The sequence below is a fragment of the Diceros bicornis genome, chromosome 33, assembly GCF_020826845.1.
Source record: "Diceros bicornis minor isolate mBicDic1 chromosome 33, mDicBic1.mat.cur, whole genome shotgun sequence".
Classification (NCBI taxonomy): domain Eukaryota; kingdom Metazoa; phylum Chordata; class Mammalia; order Perissodactyla; family Rhinocerotidae; genus Diceros; species Diceros bicornis.
In genome coordinates, this window is record NC_080772.1 from 26,347,069 (window position 1) to 26,365,622 (window position 18,554).

An 18,554-nucleotide genomic window follows, 5' to 3' on the forward strand; every position below is an offset into this window, starting at 1 on the left:
ACTCCCGGGTCTCAGAAGCCTAAAACACGCCCACAAAGGCCAAGCGCGCTGGCCTCGCGGGGCCGGGGGAGCAGCGGGGCGGCTACTCCGCGCTCCCGCGGCGGGCGGCGGGCCAGGCCGGGGAGAGGTGGGGGTGGGCGAGGAGGGGCGCCCACGTCACGTGCGCGCGCGGGGAGCGCAATAAATGCCCGGGAGCTCCAGGGAGCGGCGGGAGCGCTCGGCGCCCGGCTCTGCGCACGGCGGCTGCACCCAGCAGGAGCGCGAGGTCGCCGCCAGCCTTTGCCGCCGAGCTCTGCTCGTGTCCCCGCCCCCCTGTCCTGCAGAGAACGCTCGGAGACGCCGGGCGCCCACTCGAGCAAGCTAACTGGGCTGCTCCCTTTCCGCCCCAGCTTCAGGCTCTGGCTTGGGAGCGCTCTGCCTGCTGCCTCTTCCAGGTCCGAAGGAGCCGCGGAGGCCGAGGCAGCACCGTCGTCGCCCAAGGACGCGCGGTGCCCTGGTCCTTCCCGAGCGGGGCTGTCTGTGCGCAGTGGTGCGTGGAGGCTGGGGCGGCTGCAGGAGGCTGGCCGCCTCGCTTGGCTCAGCTCTCCGAGGGAACTTCACACTGGAGAGGTAAGAGCATTTCTAAAACGCATCGCTCAGTCGTCGAGCTCCCACCTTGTCCTGTCTACCTTTTTTCTTCTTAAACCCTGCTTTTAAAAAAGCCAACTTGTAAAGAATGGTCAGACACGGAGGGTGGGTGGACTGCTCGGAAAGCAGCAGAAATGGAGACGAGCGGGAGCTTTTGCCCTTGTAAGTGACTGGTGGGTTTCACCTCCTGTCGCGCGCTTTACGTTTGGGTGGAGGGAACAGTGCGCGCCTGCGGCGTGTGGGAGGGAAAGTTCTCAAGTTGCTGGTGAACCGTTGGCTTTATCGGGTGCGGGCCACAGGTTAGGCACACACTTTCCAGGAAACAATGATTGAGTTCTTCTTGACCTGCACCTGGGTAAGAGGAGGCTTCCCCCAGGGTGACTTGAACGCAATGCATTCATTCGCATTGCTTCACTGGGCCCTCTAGGTGTACCCATGGATATATGTATGAATAACATCTTGTATTTCTTTAAAGCATTCACCTCAATTTCAGAATGTTGTGGACGTTCTGAATGTCTCTGAACTGGAGATGGGACATTAGGATAAATTAATACCTTAAAGCATAGAAACGTGGACCTCTAGATTGATATAAAACATTCTAGGTAGAAAACAGCCTTTGCAAGCTGTATATATTATGCAGGCATTTCAAGCCTTGTAATTCAGAAATTACTTTTTAATTCTTTGACTCTTCTGGGCTACTTTTGCCGTTTATTTTTGGCCTCGTGCATATTATCGTGGAAACTCTGGGTGTCTCTTTTGTGGAAACAATGCATTGTGCAAAGTCCTCTGGAGGAAAAGTTGGTTGCAGATAAGTTATTTCAAAAAGTGCGTGTTCAGACAGTGCTGGCACTGTAACGTGTAGACACATCAAGCTGGCACGCTCCCTTTGTAACTGTTGTTTTACTTTTGTGATTGGAAAACTAATATCTGCCTAGAGTTTCACCTTAATCACACTGCATGTCGTTATAGCCAAGAGGAGTGGAAGAGGCTGTCTTGGACATTTTCCCGGGGAAGTCCTGAGATCACTCATTATGAAGTGTACCGCGCGGCAGTGGCTCAGAGTAACCACAGTGCTATTCATGGCTAGAGCCATCCCAGCCATGGTGGTTCCTAATGCCACTTTATTGGAGAAACTTTTGGAAAAGTACATGGATGAGGATGGTGAGTGGTGGACGGCCAAGCAAAGAGGGAAAAGGGCCATCACAAACGATGACATGCAGAGTATCTTGGACCTTCATAATAAGTTACGAAGTCAGGTGTATCCAACAGCTTCTAATATGGAGTATATGGTAAGGAAATTTTTCGCATGGTGGGTACCAAGAAATGTTTATTGATGCTTTCAGCCTCCGTGGTTAAATTCCTTTGTGCTATTAATCTTTACCATTTTTCTTGTATGAAATTAAAAACGTTTTCTTTGAGAGTGTCTTCCACTGCATGTTCTTTTATTAGTGTTCCTTTCATTCTAGAAGCTTTTTGAATTTCAAAGTAGAATTAAATACCTTTAGATGCAATGTGCCTGCTAAGTGCTCTAAATTCTACCCCTACGGGGAAGATTCCTATGCTGAAAATGCTGAACAGCTGGTGTATTTGCTTTTAAGTAACAGTAGAACAGTTGCTTCCTGCTTTCTAACTGATGGAACCTAATTATGAATGGTGGATCTGAAAAATGAGGGACCAATAATTTGAAGCTTTCCAGATTGCTGATTTTACATATATATGTGTATATATATATATATATACACGCGCGCACACACACACACACACACACACATATATACATACATATATACATATAAATATATAGTTTCTAATGGGTCCTTGTTTCTTACAAATACATAAATGACACATTGTAAAGGGTACATTTCTGTGGTTGCTTTGTGTTAAGGACTGCTTTGGCAATGGCTTTTTTTTTTTTCCTTCTGAATTTATTTGTGAACTTTGAAAATAAGCCTGGGCAAAGGATTAAAGGAAAATATGTGACTTACCCTTAATAACCTTATACTTACTCTTAGAGTAGATTAGCAAGTTGGGGCAACAAAATTACTTTTTTAAGACCATTAGCATGTAACTCATTAATATACTACTTCATACCCTAAATATTTAGAAAATTTTTCAAAAATCTATACTACTTGCATGAATTAGGAATGCGCTAGCAAAGACTGATAAATAATCATTGATGATAGCAGACTTATTTAATGGACATTAGAAATGATACATTGCAGGGTGCAGTTAATCTTAATGCATTCTAGTTTTTCTTTTTTTCTGTGTTTACATTACTTTTGATGGGTATTCTCCGTTTAGGTACTCTCATGAAACATGGAAGTTCTGAGTTCACATTACCCATGATAAAATACTGCATTATATTAATTTTAACTTCTACTAGAAAAATATTTTATCTTAAATAAAGTAGGTAGTACTCAAGAGAACTCATCAGAGATTAAGAATCAGGGCATGGCAGTCAGGCTGTCTGGGTTTAAGTTCTGGCATGGGACTGATACCCACTGGCTATGGGACTTTGGGTAACAGTTATTTCTCTCTACTTTAGTTTCCTTCTGTCTAGCATGTATACTCACCTGACAGGGTTGTTATGGAGGTTGAATGAGATAACCTTTGTAAAGTTTAGCTCATTACTAGGCATATTGCAAAGTCCTTGTAAATGTTACTAAGATATACAACTAATTTTATGTCTCGTACTGTTTAAATAGATTATTTGAGGAAATAGTTAGCTCTTTTCAAAATTCTCTGCAGGATATGATGTCTGTAATGTCTCATATTTCTGCTTTTTGTGTGTTTTAAAGTGTTTGTCCAAAGTAAAAAATTTGATGACTTCTTCATCTGTGAGCTTTCAAACAGAAAAAGCCAATTATGGAGATTTTCCAAGTAGGCCGCTCTATGCTTATTCCATGTGGATAGGTATTCAGTTGCTTTTTATTTAAAATAAGGAAGAACTTGGGAGTTCAAGCCCACAAAAAGAAATCTGAGAATATTTGTGTGTGTTTTAAGTAATATGGAAATAATGAAAGAACAGTTCTGTGAATCGTTTTTATGTCTGTCTTCCAAAGAAAATAACTGCCTATTGTATGAGGTCTGGTCTGGGATGTGTTTGTACGAGTTTCTTTTTAGTTTCACTGGTTTTGTTTTATCCTTGAAATGTAGATTCAGAAACCATTCAGGGTTTATGTTGTGTTGCCCTTAGATACTATTAGCCCTGGAACTGTGTCTTGGCCATTAACTGAACTGCAGAGGAGTTCATTGTCCAACTGTAATATTGGAACACACTTTCTAGAATACACATTTAAGGGCAAGTCTAAAAGGACAATACTATTTTATTTGAAATACTGTTGATTTATGTAGTGCATAATAATATACGCACAGGTGTTGATCAACCTTGTGAAAACATTTATTCAAATAGTTATTTGAAGTGTATTTATTCTGAAAAACAAAATTAAAAACTGGCTAAAGAACTGTTTCCTATAAAATCTGCAATGGCGTCTGATAACTGCCACCACTTTTGGCTGATTATACACTATGTAAAAGTTTGAATAGCTAGTTACCTTATTTACATCTGGTGTTTATTTTAGTCTATTCTTTGCCCTTGAACCTGTGGCTGCCAGGCCATGTCCACATTTATAAACATCACATCCCTGCTCCTACTCTTACACACATTTAATTAACAGAGTTGAAAATGGACTCTGGAAAGCCACATCTTTTCTTGAAGAGCTTATAGGCTGATTGAGAAGAAAGAATAGACGCATTTGAAAATTTTCAAGTAAGCAGGGACACAACATTCTTTGTTTATGTGTATGAATAATGCCAAGGGAACACAGAATAATGGAATATTCCCAAAGGGGAGAGTTAATCGATGGGGAAGATGAGATAGATGTTGTCTCTGGAAGGTGATCAGGATCATGAATCATGAATTGTGGAGAGTGGACGGTGTATCTCAATTAGAGGAAAAGGAACGGACAAACATGGGGTGGCAGACTGGTTGCAGGGAACTGGAAGCAGATTAGGCTGATGAAAGCAGAGACCTGTGGCAGAAAGGGGAGAAATGAGCTTTGATTATAGAAACCGCTGATCCTAAGGAGAGAGATTAGCTGCATTTAATTTAGGGTAAATTGAGAAGCTGGAGCTTTTAGGTCATCGAATGAAGCTGTTGCTGAAGAGGCAATGGATTTCAGAGGAAGAAATACTAGCTTTGAACCTAGATAGCTGCAGGTTCACGTTTCATTTCTGCTGCTGCTTACCGGTACAAGCTCTGACAGCCAGCAACCATTTTGGGCATTGTTTTTCTGGTTGGTGACATTGGTGTAAAAATATAAACCTCACAGGCTGTAATGAGAGAAGATATTTGAGACTATTGAGCACACACTCTTTTTTCAAGCCTTTCCTTTCCATGGCTTTTAACCCATCACTTGGTTTTTGTATTTTTCTGGTGATTTCAGCAACACGTTCTTGTTTCCTCCTCCTCAAGTTTGTTCCCCACATTTTTACTTTTGCCCTTCTCCCTTCCTACAGGACCTTATCTACTCCTTTGACCTTAAATGCCATCCGTATATGGATGGGTCCATAGTCCGTATCTCCATCCAACAGTCCTATTTGAGCTTCATTTTCATATTTCCTGCTGCCTCCTGGGTCATGTCTGTAGTGTTAGGCCACAGTTACTCCAAGCTTAAGATGTCTAAAGAGAAAACGAACTGCCTTACCCTTTGCCTCCACCTTTGCCTCTGATCCTACTTCCCTTCCTGGATTCTTTCTCGGTGAATGTCATCAACATCTGCTCAGTCCTCTCTAAGCAAAAAAAAAACAACCCATAAAATTGTGCATATTCTCAACTCCTGCCTTGCTCTCATTCCCTCTACCCTCTTCCACATAACATACACACACAAACATAAGTACACAGTTACAGTTACATCCCAAATTCTATAGATTCCGTCCCAGAAATATCTTTTTTTTTAATTTTTATTTATTTATTTATTTATTTTGTGAGGAAGATCAGCCCTGAGCTAACGTCTGATGCCAATCATCCGCTTTTTGCTGAGGAAGACTGGCCCTGGGCTAACATCCATGCCCATCTTCTTCTACTTTATGTGGGACGCTGCCACAGCATGGCCTGACAAGCAGTGCATTGGTGCGCGCCCGGGATCCGAACCCGGGTCGCCAGCAGCGGAGCTCACGCACTCAACTGCTACGCCACAGGGCCGGCCCCCAAAAAATATCTTTTGAATCCTCTCTTTTGCTTCATCCTCACCTTTGCTCATTATCTCGCACCTAGATGGGTACCAGAGCTTCCCACCCAGCAGACTATACCAGTCTAGTCCTACTTTAGTTCTACGTTAGTCTGCCTTCCTCATTGTTATGAAATCTGCCTTTTCCCTCAGACAAATCTGTGGCGGTTACTCAGCTGCACAAAACTTCTGTTAACTCCTGGGTGCTCAAAGTAAAGCCCACCTTGGTTAACTTATAAAAGGAGACATGTCCAGTCCAGTATGCCTCATAGCTCTCAGCTCTGTGCATGTGTTTGAATCTGTGTTCACATTGAACTACTCACTGTTCTTAAAGATGGTCGTGCTTCCTTGTGCTTCTGTGCCTCTGCTCATACAGTTTTCTCTGTACCCAGAACGCCCATGCTTCCTGTCTCCTCCTGACAAACCTTACTCAAGAGTAAGCTCGAACCTTGTCTTTCCCTAAAGCTTTCTCTGGTGTACCCATTCCCCTGCCCCATTCCTTCTGTGCTCTTAAAGTATTTTATCCAAACCTATTTATGGTATTAAAATTTTCTGGCAATTAAATATTCATATGTCTCTTTTTCTTTCCAAGACTTTGAATTTCTAGAAGGGTAAGGATTGTACTTTATCTTCATAACCCTGTGCCTGATGCGTAGAAGTAAACTCAGTAAATATTTACTGATTGAATATTAGTGAATGTTCAATAGATTTGTGTTGAATTAAGGGATGAATGGAAGAGTAGGTGAGATTATATAGGCAAGTATGGAGGAAAGGTAAGAAAAAGGAATTAAAATAAGTCCTGGAAGGTAGGATCTCACCAACACCAGAGATACTGACATGGAAGTTGGAAATACTAGCGATAAAGGAATAAATGCTTGATATAATTCAGGATTTTTTAAAAATATTCATGGTATACTAAAAATTGTCCTATAATATAGAGCTACTGAGATAATAGTAAAGGTACTCAAATATTCTGGAATTTGAATAATAAAATGACTTAAAGGGTATTTATCTCTTGTTACAAGTTCTTAACATAGAGCCTCTAAAATATTATAGATTGACTAAAATCCAAAATAGTTCACTGTGATACAAAGTGTACCTAGGTCTAGAAGGTGCTTTAGCAACCAGGGCACTTTATCTAAAAAGGACACATGGGCCAATTTTGTAAGCCATTTTCCGCTATTATGACTATTTCCATGTCTTTTAGAGAACTGTTGACAGACACTTTCTGGGACGGTTGACGGCTGTGCCTTCTTGCTCTCATCTCACATGTGGGTGAGACTGTGGGCAGAACCTTGGCACAGCACTCTTCCAAATGTAGAACAAAACACATCTGGATACCTCTCCTTTTGCTAGGCAACCAGAGGCTCTGAGCCAGACAACCAGTGATACCTTCGGCCCGTGTGCATGTTGATACAAACAACAGCCTGGTTCCGGTTTGTCACTTACATTCTTTCTAAGGCCATGCTTAACATTGGAAATCAAACATTTTTTTCTTTTATGCTTCGGTACAGCAGATAATTCCAGAAACTGGACTTGGAACAACCTAGTTTGCTGAACAGGATGCGGCTAGTCTGGGTTCTGCCCTATTTCTGACTGTCTGTAGCCTGAATCCAAGCCTGAAAAAGTGATCTTTAGCTTTGAGGTTGCTCTGGTTTACTCTCATAAATCTGTATTTTGTGACGTTATTTGCCACCGCTGACATATATCCAGAATAAATGCAGATAATGAAATGATGGCCTCATAACTCATTTACCCAAAGCTCAGTGTTTACACATTTCTTGCTAAAAGTGTCAGGAATTCACTGCAGTTAAGTTTTATTGCAACTCTTGATTCCTAAAATGGTGGTTTTTTTCTCTGTATACTGGTGCTTGCCTGGTACTTTTCAAAAATTAAATATTTTCATCTTTTATTGACGTACAGTATAATTTACGTGCACTTAAAGGTACATGAGAGATCTTTCTTGGTTCAAGAATATTATCACTTTTTAAAGTTGTTAAGATGTCTTTATTCTATATTTAAAATTGCTTATTTTCCTTAAATGTTTTTTATTTTAAGGATATTGTTTAGATACATTAAAGTTGTATTTTGTTTTAAATTTCTTGGTCTACAGAATTTAAAATTTTATAAAACCTTAATTTGAGTAGATGTTTTCTTTTAAAGACATTGACACCTCGAATTAATGTATTTTTTCCTTTTGGAAGTTACACTGTAGATGGTAATACCTATAGGAAGAAAGTGACATGATAGCCCAGTTCTGTTGAATTTAGTATTATCCTGGAGTTCTGGGAGATTAAAGATCACTCCTTAAATGTAAGCAGAAAATCTAGGATCTTAGAAAGGCAAGAGAAGAGAAGTAGTTTCCATAGGAGAGTGAAACACCCAGATCCAGAAAAATGCCACAAAATTTTGAAATTGCTATTGTTATTTATTCCTTCATTCAGCAGATATTAGACGTTTACCATAAGCCAGGCACCGTCTAAGACCCAGCAGTAAACACAAGAAACATTCTTTCTTGCGTGGAATAGGTGTGAAGACCCTCAATCTCCAAACTCAGAAAGGGGGCCTATGTGGCTGATAGAGAGTGAGGGTGGGAAGTAATATAGACAATGAGGTCAGAGATTTAACTGAGGAGGACAGATCCAGGTCATCGTAAAGACTCACTTTCAGTCTGAGTGGTAAGAGGCCATTTGAGCCGTTTGAATAGAAGAATAGCATGATTTTACTTACACTTGTTCAGAATCATTCTGGCTTTGTTGAGAACAGACTTTAGGTGGTAGGAAGAGGGGCAAAGGTGTCAGCAGGGAGACTAGGCTATTGCAGTGATGCATGCAGCAGTTGATGGTGACCAGGAGTGGGGTGGTAGCCGGGAAAGTGGTGAGAACTGGCATGAGTGTGAATATACCCTAAAACCCCTTTTTAATCATAACATCAATCTTGGAAAATTGGACTAATTGACTTGGCCAGCCAGGCAGCCAGTAGGCTGGGAGTTCCTCCATCTGGTGCAAGATCTAAATCCACTCAAGCGCTGGATGCAGTTTTTTTGAAAACTGATGGCAGTTTGCATTCTGGTTTAAATATCAGTGGGGAACTTTTAACTTGTAGTGACCTCCAGAGTGGTTACAGAGATTCAAGAAATCACCTGGTTACTTTATACCTGTTTTGCCAACCTAATTCCAAGAGGTTAGAGGAGGTGGAACCCACCTCTGCCTCCTCACTTCCCAGGATAAGAATGTCTGCTTTTTCCCACGTTGTCTGTCTTCCCCTCCTGAAAGCCAGTCTGCCCTCTCACTCTCTCCATAAACAACACAAGATGAGAACTTCAGCATGAGAAGCAGAACAGGTCAGTAGCCCAGTTCCTGCCCAGTAATCACCAGTTGCACTATCATGGGGTATCTCGTTGCGAGTTTATTTCTTTTTGGAGGTATCGCAGACAGATTTTGGATGTGGGGTGTGGCTGTACAGTTTTTGCCTTAGGAACTGGAAGTATTGGAGTTACGTTTTTTAAGGTGGGAAAGACTGTGGATGGAGCAGCATTTGATAGAGGAAGCTGGAGCTCAATTTTGGATATCTTAAACTTAAGATTTAGCTTAAATATCGAAGTGAATTTGTCAAGTATGCAATTAGACATATGTGGTCTAATCTGGATCAGAAAGTTAGGATTCATCAGCATTTAGATGGTATTTAAAGCCCTGAGGAGAGATGAGATCATCAAGGGAATGAGTATAGATAGAGAAGAGATGCTGAAGAAGTGAACCCTGCACATGCTTTACAGTGTAGAGGTAGGGAAGGTGGGGAGCAACAGAAAGGGGAATTGAGAAGTAGGAAGAAAACCAGGGGAGCTTGATGTCCTGGAAGCCAAATGAAGGAAGGCAGAAAGGATGATCAACTCTTATAGGCTTATAGCTTATATAATCTTATAAAGCTGTTAATGCTGCTTATAAAGATCAAGTAAAATGAGGGCCCCTGAATTTCACAATATGGAGGCCACATTGGAGGTCTGCTAAAACAGTTTGAGTGGAATCATAGTGGTCCAAGAGCGGTTCAAGGAAGAATGGGATGGGAGAAATGAACATGCTTGTTCATTCACTTATTCATCAAACACGTACCATCGCCTATGGGCCAGGTGCTATCTGTAGTCTTAACTCTTTTCTAATGAAAAGTTTTCAATTTAGTTTTAGAAGAGGTAATTCAGTTAGGGAATGTATCCCAAATTTATAATGATAGTCAATAGGAAAATGCAGTTTTTTTGCATGTTTTTTTTTTGTAGTTACCTTTACTGAATGCCTTCATTAAAAACAAAATATTCATTTATAATTGCAGTTGAGTGACGTTTAGTTCAAGAATATTCTTTGCTATTGTTCAGCTTTGTTCTCTCATATATTGCTTTCAGGAATTTATACAACCAAATCATTGTACATGATTTAAAATTAAAATTCTCATACTTTTAATAATTTTTACTAATTCAATTAAAGCCAGATGTTTATTATGTATAGTATATACATATATTATGTGTGACATATATATATAGTATTTAGTTTATTGGAAGAAAATGTGAAAAGTCAAGTGGTAATAAATTGTCTGATGAAGTATTATAGTAAGTATGTCTAAGTAACTCTTCCCTTATTTTCCTAAATGTATGTTGCCTTCATAATTTTAAGAAGTTACAGAAAGGCTTTTTTAATTGATTAAAACATTTTGCTAGTCTCATCGATAAATTTGTGTTTAAGAAAGCGTTTAATTCAGTACCGATTGAGCATTTTTGTGCCAGGCGCTGCTCTTGATCCTGGAGAATACATTCGTGTATAAAAAGTTCAAGAAGTTAATGAAAATAAGCAGAGAGAGATGATAGAGAATGATAGAGGTGGAGCTAATCATATTGGGGAGTTGGGAGAGACTTCTCTGAGTTGGTTGCTTTTGAGTTAAGAACTGAATTACAAGAAGGAGTCAGCTAAACAAAGATACGTGGATCTACGCAGAAGGAATACTGGGCACGGTCTTTAAGTCAGGAATGAGGTGGGAGTTTTCAGGGATTATAAAGAAGGCTGGTGTGGCTGAATTTTATTCAGTAATGAGGAAAGTGTCAGAAAATGAACTAGACCTATCAGCATGGGTCAGAATTCCTTTGGGGCCTTATAGGTGAGGAAAATTTTGGATTTTATTTCAAGTGAAATGGAAAGCCATGGGAAGATTTCTTGCAAAGGACTGACCTAATCTTATTTCCAGTTTCCTGTAATTACTCTCTGTTATGGAGAGTGGTCTGAAGGAGGGTTATGGCTGACAGCAGAGAGACGGTGAGAAAGCCACTGCTGTATTCCGAGTGAGAGATGGTAGTAACCGGGACCAGGGTGATAGTAGTAAAGATGGAGAGACGTGGGTAGTTTCAGGGTATGTTTTGATGGCATTGCTGATGGTGTTGTTCATCGCTTTAATGTGAAGGGTGAAGGATAAGGAGGAATCTGCGATGTTCTTAGGATTTTACTTAAGCATGTTGAGAAAGGAGGAGAAACAGACAAGAGGAGGTGAAGATGAAGTCTGGGGCTTCTTTTTGACCATGCTTAGTTTGCAACGTCCTGTCATCCTCAGTTGAGTCTAACCGTCAGTGGGGAGGTGGGACTTGAGATAAAAATGTGGAAATCATGTAGATGTTATTAGGAACTGTCTTAACTGACTAAACAAAGTCATCCAAGGAGAAGATTTTTGTGGACAAGTGTTGAATGGATTGAGCCCTGGGGTCCAGCAATATGTGGAGGTTGAGCAGAAAGGAGAAGCTAGCAAAGGAAGCAGAGAACAAGTGGTCAGCAAGGTTGGAGGAAAAGACAGGATAGACTGGTGTCCCAGAAGCTGGGAGAAAAGAGGTCAACAGGGGAGAAGTCAATGCTGCAGATTGCTGAGAAGCTGAATAAGATGAAGAAGAAAAGTCAACAGTGGCTTCATCAACATGGAGGTTGTTGGTGACTTTGATAAAAGTAATCAATTTCGGTGGTGAAGTATGGCTGAAAGTCTTACTGGAGTGAGAAGAAAAGAACTGGAGGTGAGGAAGTGGAGAAATAACTTTGAGTAACTCCTCAAGATGATGTTGCTGTGAAGGAGATTAGAGAGGTGGAACTAGCTATTGCCAAAGGGGAATATGGAAATGCTTTTGGTTTTGTTTTGTAAAGAGCATATTTGTAGATTGACAGGAATGAACCAGTTGAGCAAGCACTTAGAATGGGAGGGAGAAAATATACCTGCAAAGTCTGCTTATTTATTCTAACAAGAAAGATTGAGGCTGTAGGTACAGAAGCAGGTAGTTTAGTGTATTTAATGAGGAAAAGAGAAGAGAATTTTCATGTGGATGCCTCTGTTTTTCCCAGTGAAGTATGAAGCAAGATCTTCAGCGAAGATGAGGGGACAGGAAAGAAGGGATATGAGGATAGACATTTACGAAATGGTAATTTTGGGTATACTGCATAAGGATCTTTGTGGATTCAAATATATGGGATATTTTGAGATGCTCTAAGTTCACTTGGTTCACAATACTTTAAGTTAAAAAGTCCTATAGATATGGAAGAGATTTACTAAGAATGTCAAGGTATTTCCAAAAATCAGGGAGATTTAAAGTAATGATGCCTTCTCTGGTTTGCCGTAAGTCACACCACTCTTTCTAGCCACTACATGTGGGGTCACCTGCTTGGCCTCTGAAGACATTTCACTAACAGCTCCTGGAGATGACAAAGAGATGATCAAAGACATGTTAGTGGGGATTTTATTTTTTTATTTATTTATTATTTTTGTGAGGAAGATCAGCCCTGAGCTAACATCTGCAAATCCTCCTCTTTTTGCTGAGGGCTGGGCTAACGTCCATGCCCATCTTCCTCCACTTTATATGGGACGCCGCTACAGCATGGCTTGACAAGCGGTGCGTCGGTGCGCACCCGGGATCTGAACCGGTGAACCCCGGGGCCGCCGCAGCAGAGTGCGCGCACTTAACTGCTTGCGCCACCGGGCCAGCCGCAGGATTTTATTTTTAAAGTATTTGGATATTAGATAATACAGAGCAAGGACAGGTACAGATACAGACTAAATAGTGTGTTTGAGGTTCAAATTGCAAACTGAGCGCTAAATACAGATAGTTGTATAGGAACTCAACACGTTAACTCATGGAACTGTTGACCAAATATGTAACTTGGACTAGCGGGTTACCAAACTTGCCAAAGGTAAGAACCTGGAATTATGATCTGGTGAATCTTACTTTTCTTTTTTCTTTCTTTTAACTATTTAACAGAATCAATAAGATGTGATTAAGTCAACTACTTACGTGTAGCTTATTGGGGAAAAGGCAACACATTTTCTATATTGGGAGCTCATCAACCTCAAGGGCAAAATATGAATATGGACACAGTCAGTTTAGTAGGCTATGCATGCTTTATAGCTTAAGTTTCTAACGAAAGAAAATGTTGAAATCAATCAGCAGGAAATTAAGGATAGTAAGTATTTTTCATGGAAAAGCAGCTAGGTGTGATTTTGGGGGTTGAAATAAAGAGTGCTTTAGTTCAGTGCCACTCAAACTTTAATGTGCATATGAATCCCCTGGGAATCTTGTTAAAATACAGACTTTAATTCAGTAGGTGTGGGGTGGGCCCCAATACTCTGCATTCCTGACAAGCTCCTAGGTAATGTGGCAACCACTGTCTGGAAACCCACTTTGAGTGGAAGGCTTTAGGCTCCTTTGAGGAAATTAGGGGCCGGCCTGGTGGCGCAGCAGTTAAGTGCGCATGCTCTGCTGTGGCGGCCTGGGGTTCGCAGGGTCGGATCCCGGGCACGCACCGACGCACCACTTGTCAAGCCATGCTGAGGCAGCATCCTATATAAAGTGGAGGAAGATGTGCACGGATGTTAGCCCAGGGCCAACCTTCCTCAGCAAAAAAAGAAGGATTGGTGACAGATGTTAGCTCAGGGCTAATCTTCCTCACATAAAAAAAGTAAATAAACTGAGACATGAAAACTTGACTGTAGAATTCAGAGTCTATTTCTGTCCTCAACTATCACGTTCACCTTCTCCCTTTTTATAAGGTAGCAACTATAACTATTAGTGCAGGAAAGCAGAAACAACTTTCACTCCCTTTCAAGAAGAACTTAGAAACCAAAAAGATGGAGAAGCTCTAACAAAGAATTCCTCAAGGCCTAACGTTTAGATCTATCTACTTACTGGAGGAGTGGAAAGTAAAATCTCAAAATTAGCTAATGGTGCAGTTCTGGAGGTAGTGAAAAGTGACGTGTAATCTATGACAGGATAAACTCTAAAGGCCCGGTGAGTGAGAAGGGAGGAAGTTAGGGGGAAGGGAACTAGATAATAGGATAATGAGCTGTTAGTTAAGAGCCAGGAATGAGCATGGGAGTTATTATTGATAGACTCTCTCCTGTATGTTGCTGCAACTCTAACAATACAAAGTAACCACCTGAACAGGGGACAGACCAATAAAGGTGCTGGGAGTAAACGTAAAAAATGTCCTATACGTGCTCCAGACATGGAAAATCCATATCTGAAATACTGAATGATTGATTGATATGATCAAAGGAACTACAATGAGATCCAGTGTTGTCCAGAGAATGGAAACTCAAGAGGTAAAAGAAAAGTGTTGGGGGAGGGGAGGCTCTCGAATGAAGACGGAGTGACATCAGAACTCCTGTCTAGACAGAAAGGGCTGAGAGGTCTGTTAACCAAGAGTTCTGTGAACACAGTGAGTACAACCTAAACTAAGAGAATGCAGCGCTATTCCACGGGACCATCTATGCAGTCATTCCGTATGCCTTGGGATTTGTGATGCTGTAGGGATCTTGCAAACCCGCCTGGCTTTGCAGATGTTAGAACGCTTTATGCCTTCCTTGTTTTTTCTTTAAAGAATTTCTCCTCTTCAAGACACGAAAAGAATAATCTGGTTTCGTTTAAACCCTTCTGTACAGAGTTAGGTGCACTCCCACCCCAGTTCTCTTGCTTCCGTGCCATTTTATACTTACCTCTGCCTCTGTTGTTTACATCCTTGTCTCTTTCTCTAGCCTTACATTCCTTTGTAGGAAGGTACTGTGCTTTAGTTATTTTTGCATTCCCCAGCTGACTGGCTGACAGATGCTCTAAGCTCAATTTATGCTACTTGGAAGGGAAGAAACGGAGTGAATGAATGAAAAAATGAAAAGAGGACTAGACTTTCGACAACAGTTTTAAGGTGGGCAGAATGAAAAAGGATTTGACTAATTCTGTTTTGCCAAAAAATGCTATTAAAAGATTGCAAAAGCATTCTTTTCAATGAGGTATTGTGTTTGTTTTACTTAATTTTATATTTTTAAGTACAGTAGCATTCTGGTCAGGTAAAATCATTCTTTAATAAGTCTGACAGGTGGCTAAATTAGCATCGCATTTCAGTGACTTTCAGAGTTACAACTGGGTTATGAACGTCTCTGTCTCATGAAGTGGGGATGGCCAGACCCCTCAGCAAGTAGGGAGAGTCTTCCAGGAGATATAATGATCAGAATGCTAAGGGTTTTGCTGGAGAACTGTTCTCAGGATTTAAATCACAATGTGGTAAAAAAGACAAATTAATATATTTTAAAATGCATGTAAAGCTAAAAGAATTTCAGAATAAAGCAGTAACCAGGAAAGGCTTCTTAGAAGAGGTACATTTTGAAATAGCATTTGGCAGAAGTTATAGTCCTTGTGTGGTAGGAAATGTGGTGGCGAGCATTTGGATGATGAGAATCTTATTGATAAGGTGTTAATATGAAAATGTGTGTACAGTTGATGTGAAGGGGAGGGCATGGCAGTCACGATCTGTAAGAACTGATGAAGAGGTGAAATGATGGAAAGAACCTTGTTCTATCAAGTGTGGTTCGTGGCAGACTTGAGGAGCATAGCCTGATTCGTTGTTCTTCTCTGCATACCTATAAAGGAACCGTTCATTTGACATAATTTGGCAGTATTAGTTTGACTTTTGTGAGTGAAACAGTTATTACAAAGGATTTCCAAACTTTGGGTTTATTAACACTTTTTAAACTATTCCTGTGTATATGTGTATATATATGTATAGATACATACACATACATATATATATGCATATATATATATTGGTGTCACCAAAACTACAGGGGTCCTTACTTAGAAGCTTCAGTGGAAATATCATCTTGGAAATTTAATGCGAGCAAAAGCCTTAAATTAGAGAGTTTATTGTCAATAGATTCAAAGCAAAGCTAGGAATAACTTACTCTAAACTTTGTTTTATAATTAATTTTGTGTTAAATTTGAATTCTAAGAAAATTATTTACTTCTTCCATTGGATCTTTAGGTGGCAGTGATTATCTTTTTTGTGAGGAAGATTAGCCCTGAGCTAACATCCGTTGCCAATCCTCCTCTTTTTGCTGAGGAAGATTGGCCCTGGGCTAACATCCGTGCCCATCTTCCTCCACTTTATATGGGACGCCGCCACAGCATGGCCTGACAAGTGGTGCGTCGGTGTGCGCCCGGGATCCTAACCCCGGGCCGCCGCAGCAGAGCACGTGCACTTAACTGCTTCGCCACCAGGCCGACCCTATCTTATTTTTTAATCATTCAAAATTTTGGATTTGAATTTCTTTCTTAGTCACATGAATATCAGCAATGCTCCGTAAAAAGGCTATGTGAGTCACAGGAAATTAAGCACATTCTTAAAGGAACAGGGGAGTAAGAGAACATTCATTAAGATCTAATAGGTATCAGGTAATCTGTTAGGCAGTTTACTAGTGCAAATTGTGCGAGATATTTTTATTCTGAGATACTATTTCTCCTCAGGAAACAAATGCCACAATAACAAGGATTCAACAGAAAAAAAAGAATCAGGAGTCTATATGCAGAGTTTGCACAGGGCGTAGGCGAGCCTCAAGGGCTGGGAAGCACAGAGGCCCGACTGGTGGTACCACAGCCTCGTGAGCACTGGAGCCTGGCTGTAGAGCTGTGTGCAAGGATGCAGGCACCATCATGCTGAGCCCGAGGACTCAGAGGGGAGGAGTGGGGCCAAGGAGGGATAATATGTACTTAAAATCATCTCTCACCCTCTGCCTTCCTGCCCATGTATTCTATTGGCCAAATTCAACTGTAAGCCAGGGGCCAAGAGAGCCTGAAATAACTCAGTGTGTAGAGTTGAGCCTTTTGGGACGTAGAGTATGGCAGCAAGTGGCTGAGAATGACTGTGTGGAAACAAATGAATATTTAGCACAATATTCCTTCTCAGATTTTCAAATAAAGACTTTTGAAAACCTTATTGTTTTAAATCATCATCTTAGTCATTGTTTGAAAAAGACAAAGCTAAAGGCATATTCCAAAGGGACACCTAAAAATCTGATTGAACTATGGTTATTAAACTAGCTTTGAACTTCCTAGTAGCCAAGGAAAACAGGAAACTGTATGGTTGACATAACTCTCAATGACTCTCTGGAATCATAACAATTTATCATTCTTGAGGCAGGAATTATGGTGAAAACTTAACACAGAATTCTCGATATAGGAACAATGAGCAACTTAATATAACAATTTCATTGGAAGTATGTAAACATGCGTTTGAATGTTTCTTATATTAGTCTTTGGTTTAAATTGAAGTTATGGTGTTAAGTGTTGTTTTCTATTCATAAACTTTATCTTTTATTGATTTGTCCAAGTTTTTCATTTGTTAACTCATCTTTTTTAATTTTTGAAAGTTAAAAAGACATCCAAGTACAATAAATAAAAGCAACTAATTTTATTTACTTTCAAAACTTGTTTTTATTTTGATATTTAAATATGAAATACAAACTACAGTCATGCGCCACATAATGATGTTTTGGTCAATGACAGTCCACATATATGACGGTGGTCCCGTAAGATTCGTACCATAAAGCCTAGGTGTATAGTAGGCTATATCATCTAGGTTTGTGTAACTACACTCAATGGTGTTCGCATGCTGATGAAATCACGTAACGACGCATTTCTCAGAACCTATCCCTGTTGTTGTGACGCGTGACTGTAATGCATAAGTAAATAGTGTAAAGTGATTTCTTATGAGAGTTTATCTATCCTATCATGCATTTTTCTAGGCTTGGCTTTTAGATCAATCATACGTCTACCCAAAATTTTGGGGCTATGTGAAAAACAGTAAAATGATTACCAGGGGATGGTGGGGATAAGAGTGATGGTATTTAAGGGTACAAACTTGTAACAAATAGTAAATAAGCCATTGAGATCTAATGCACAGTATAGTGAACATAGACAACATATTGTATTGTAATTATGTAATGTGATAAATATTGCTACATCAGCAGTCATATCACAATATACAAATGTATCAGACCTAAACATACACCCTAAACTTACATAATGTTACACATCAAATTTATTCAATAAAAATAAAATAAAATAACAAAAAAAAAATTTATGGGCTGTAAACTAAAACATAGGTGCTCATTCTTATAAGTTGAACCAGTGTCCGTAGATCAAGACTTAAAGAACTGATAGATGATCCTTTCTCAAATAACTAAAGGATTTCCTTAAATACTGAGGTCTGCTAAACATCCAGACGTAGTCTTGAAGAATCACTACTCCTTTCTTAAATGATAATAAAAATTGAAAGCCTTATAGCCTTGGATTTATCAGAAAGTCAATACAAAAATATGACATTTACAAAAATAATCCAAGTTCAACTTTTCAAAGATATACCT

At 40.2% G+C, this 18,554-nt stretch overlaps 1 protein-coding gene across 1 annotated transcript in view; it reads left to right on the top strand.

Annotated features, from left to right (window-relative positions):
- Positions 1-256: 256 nt before the first annotated feature.
- Positions 257-18,554, top strand: part of CRISPLD1 (cysteine rich secretory protein LCCL domain containing 1) — a 46,823-nt gene continuing 28,525 nt past the window's right edge. Inside the window, exons 1-2 of the mRNA XM_058528907.1 lie at positions 257-609; positions 1,597-1,916. Coding sequence (XP_058384890.1) covers positions 1,659-1,916 — 258 coding nt within the window. The 5' untranslated portion in view covers positions 257-609; positions 1,597-1,658. The remainder of the gene's footprint in view (positions 610-1,596; positions 1,917-18,554) is intronic.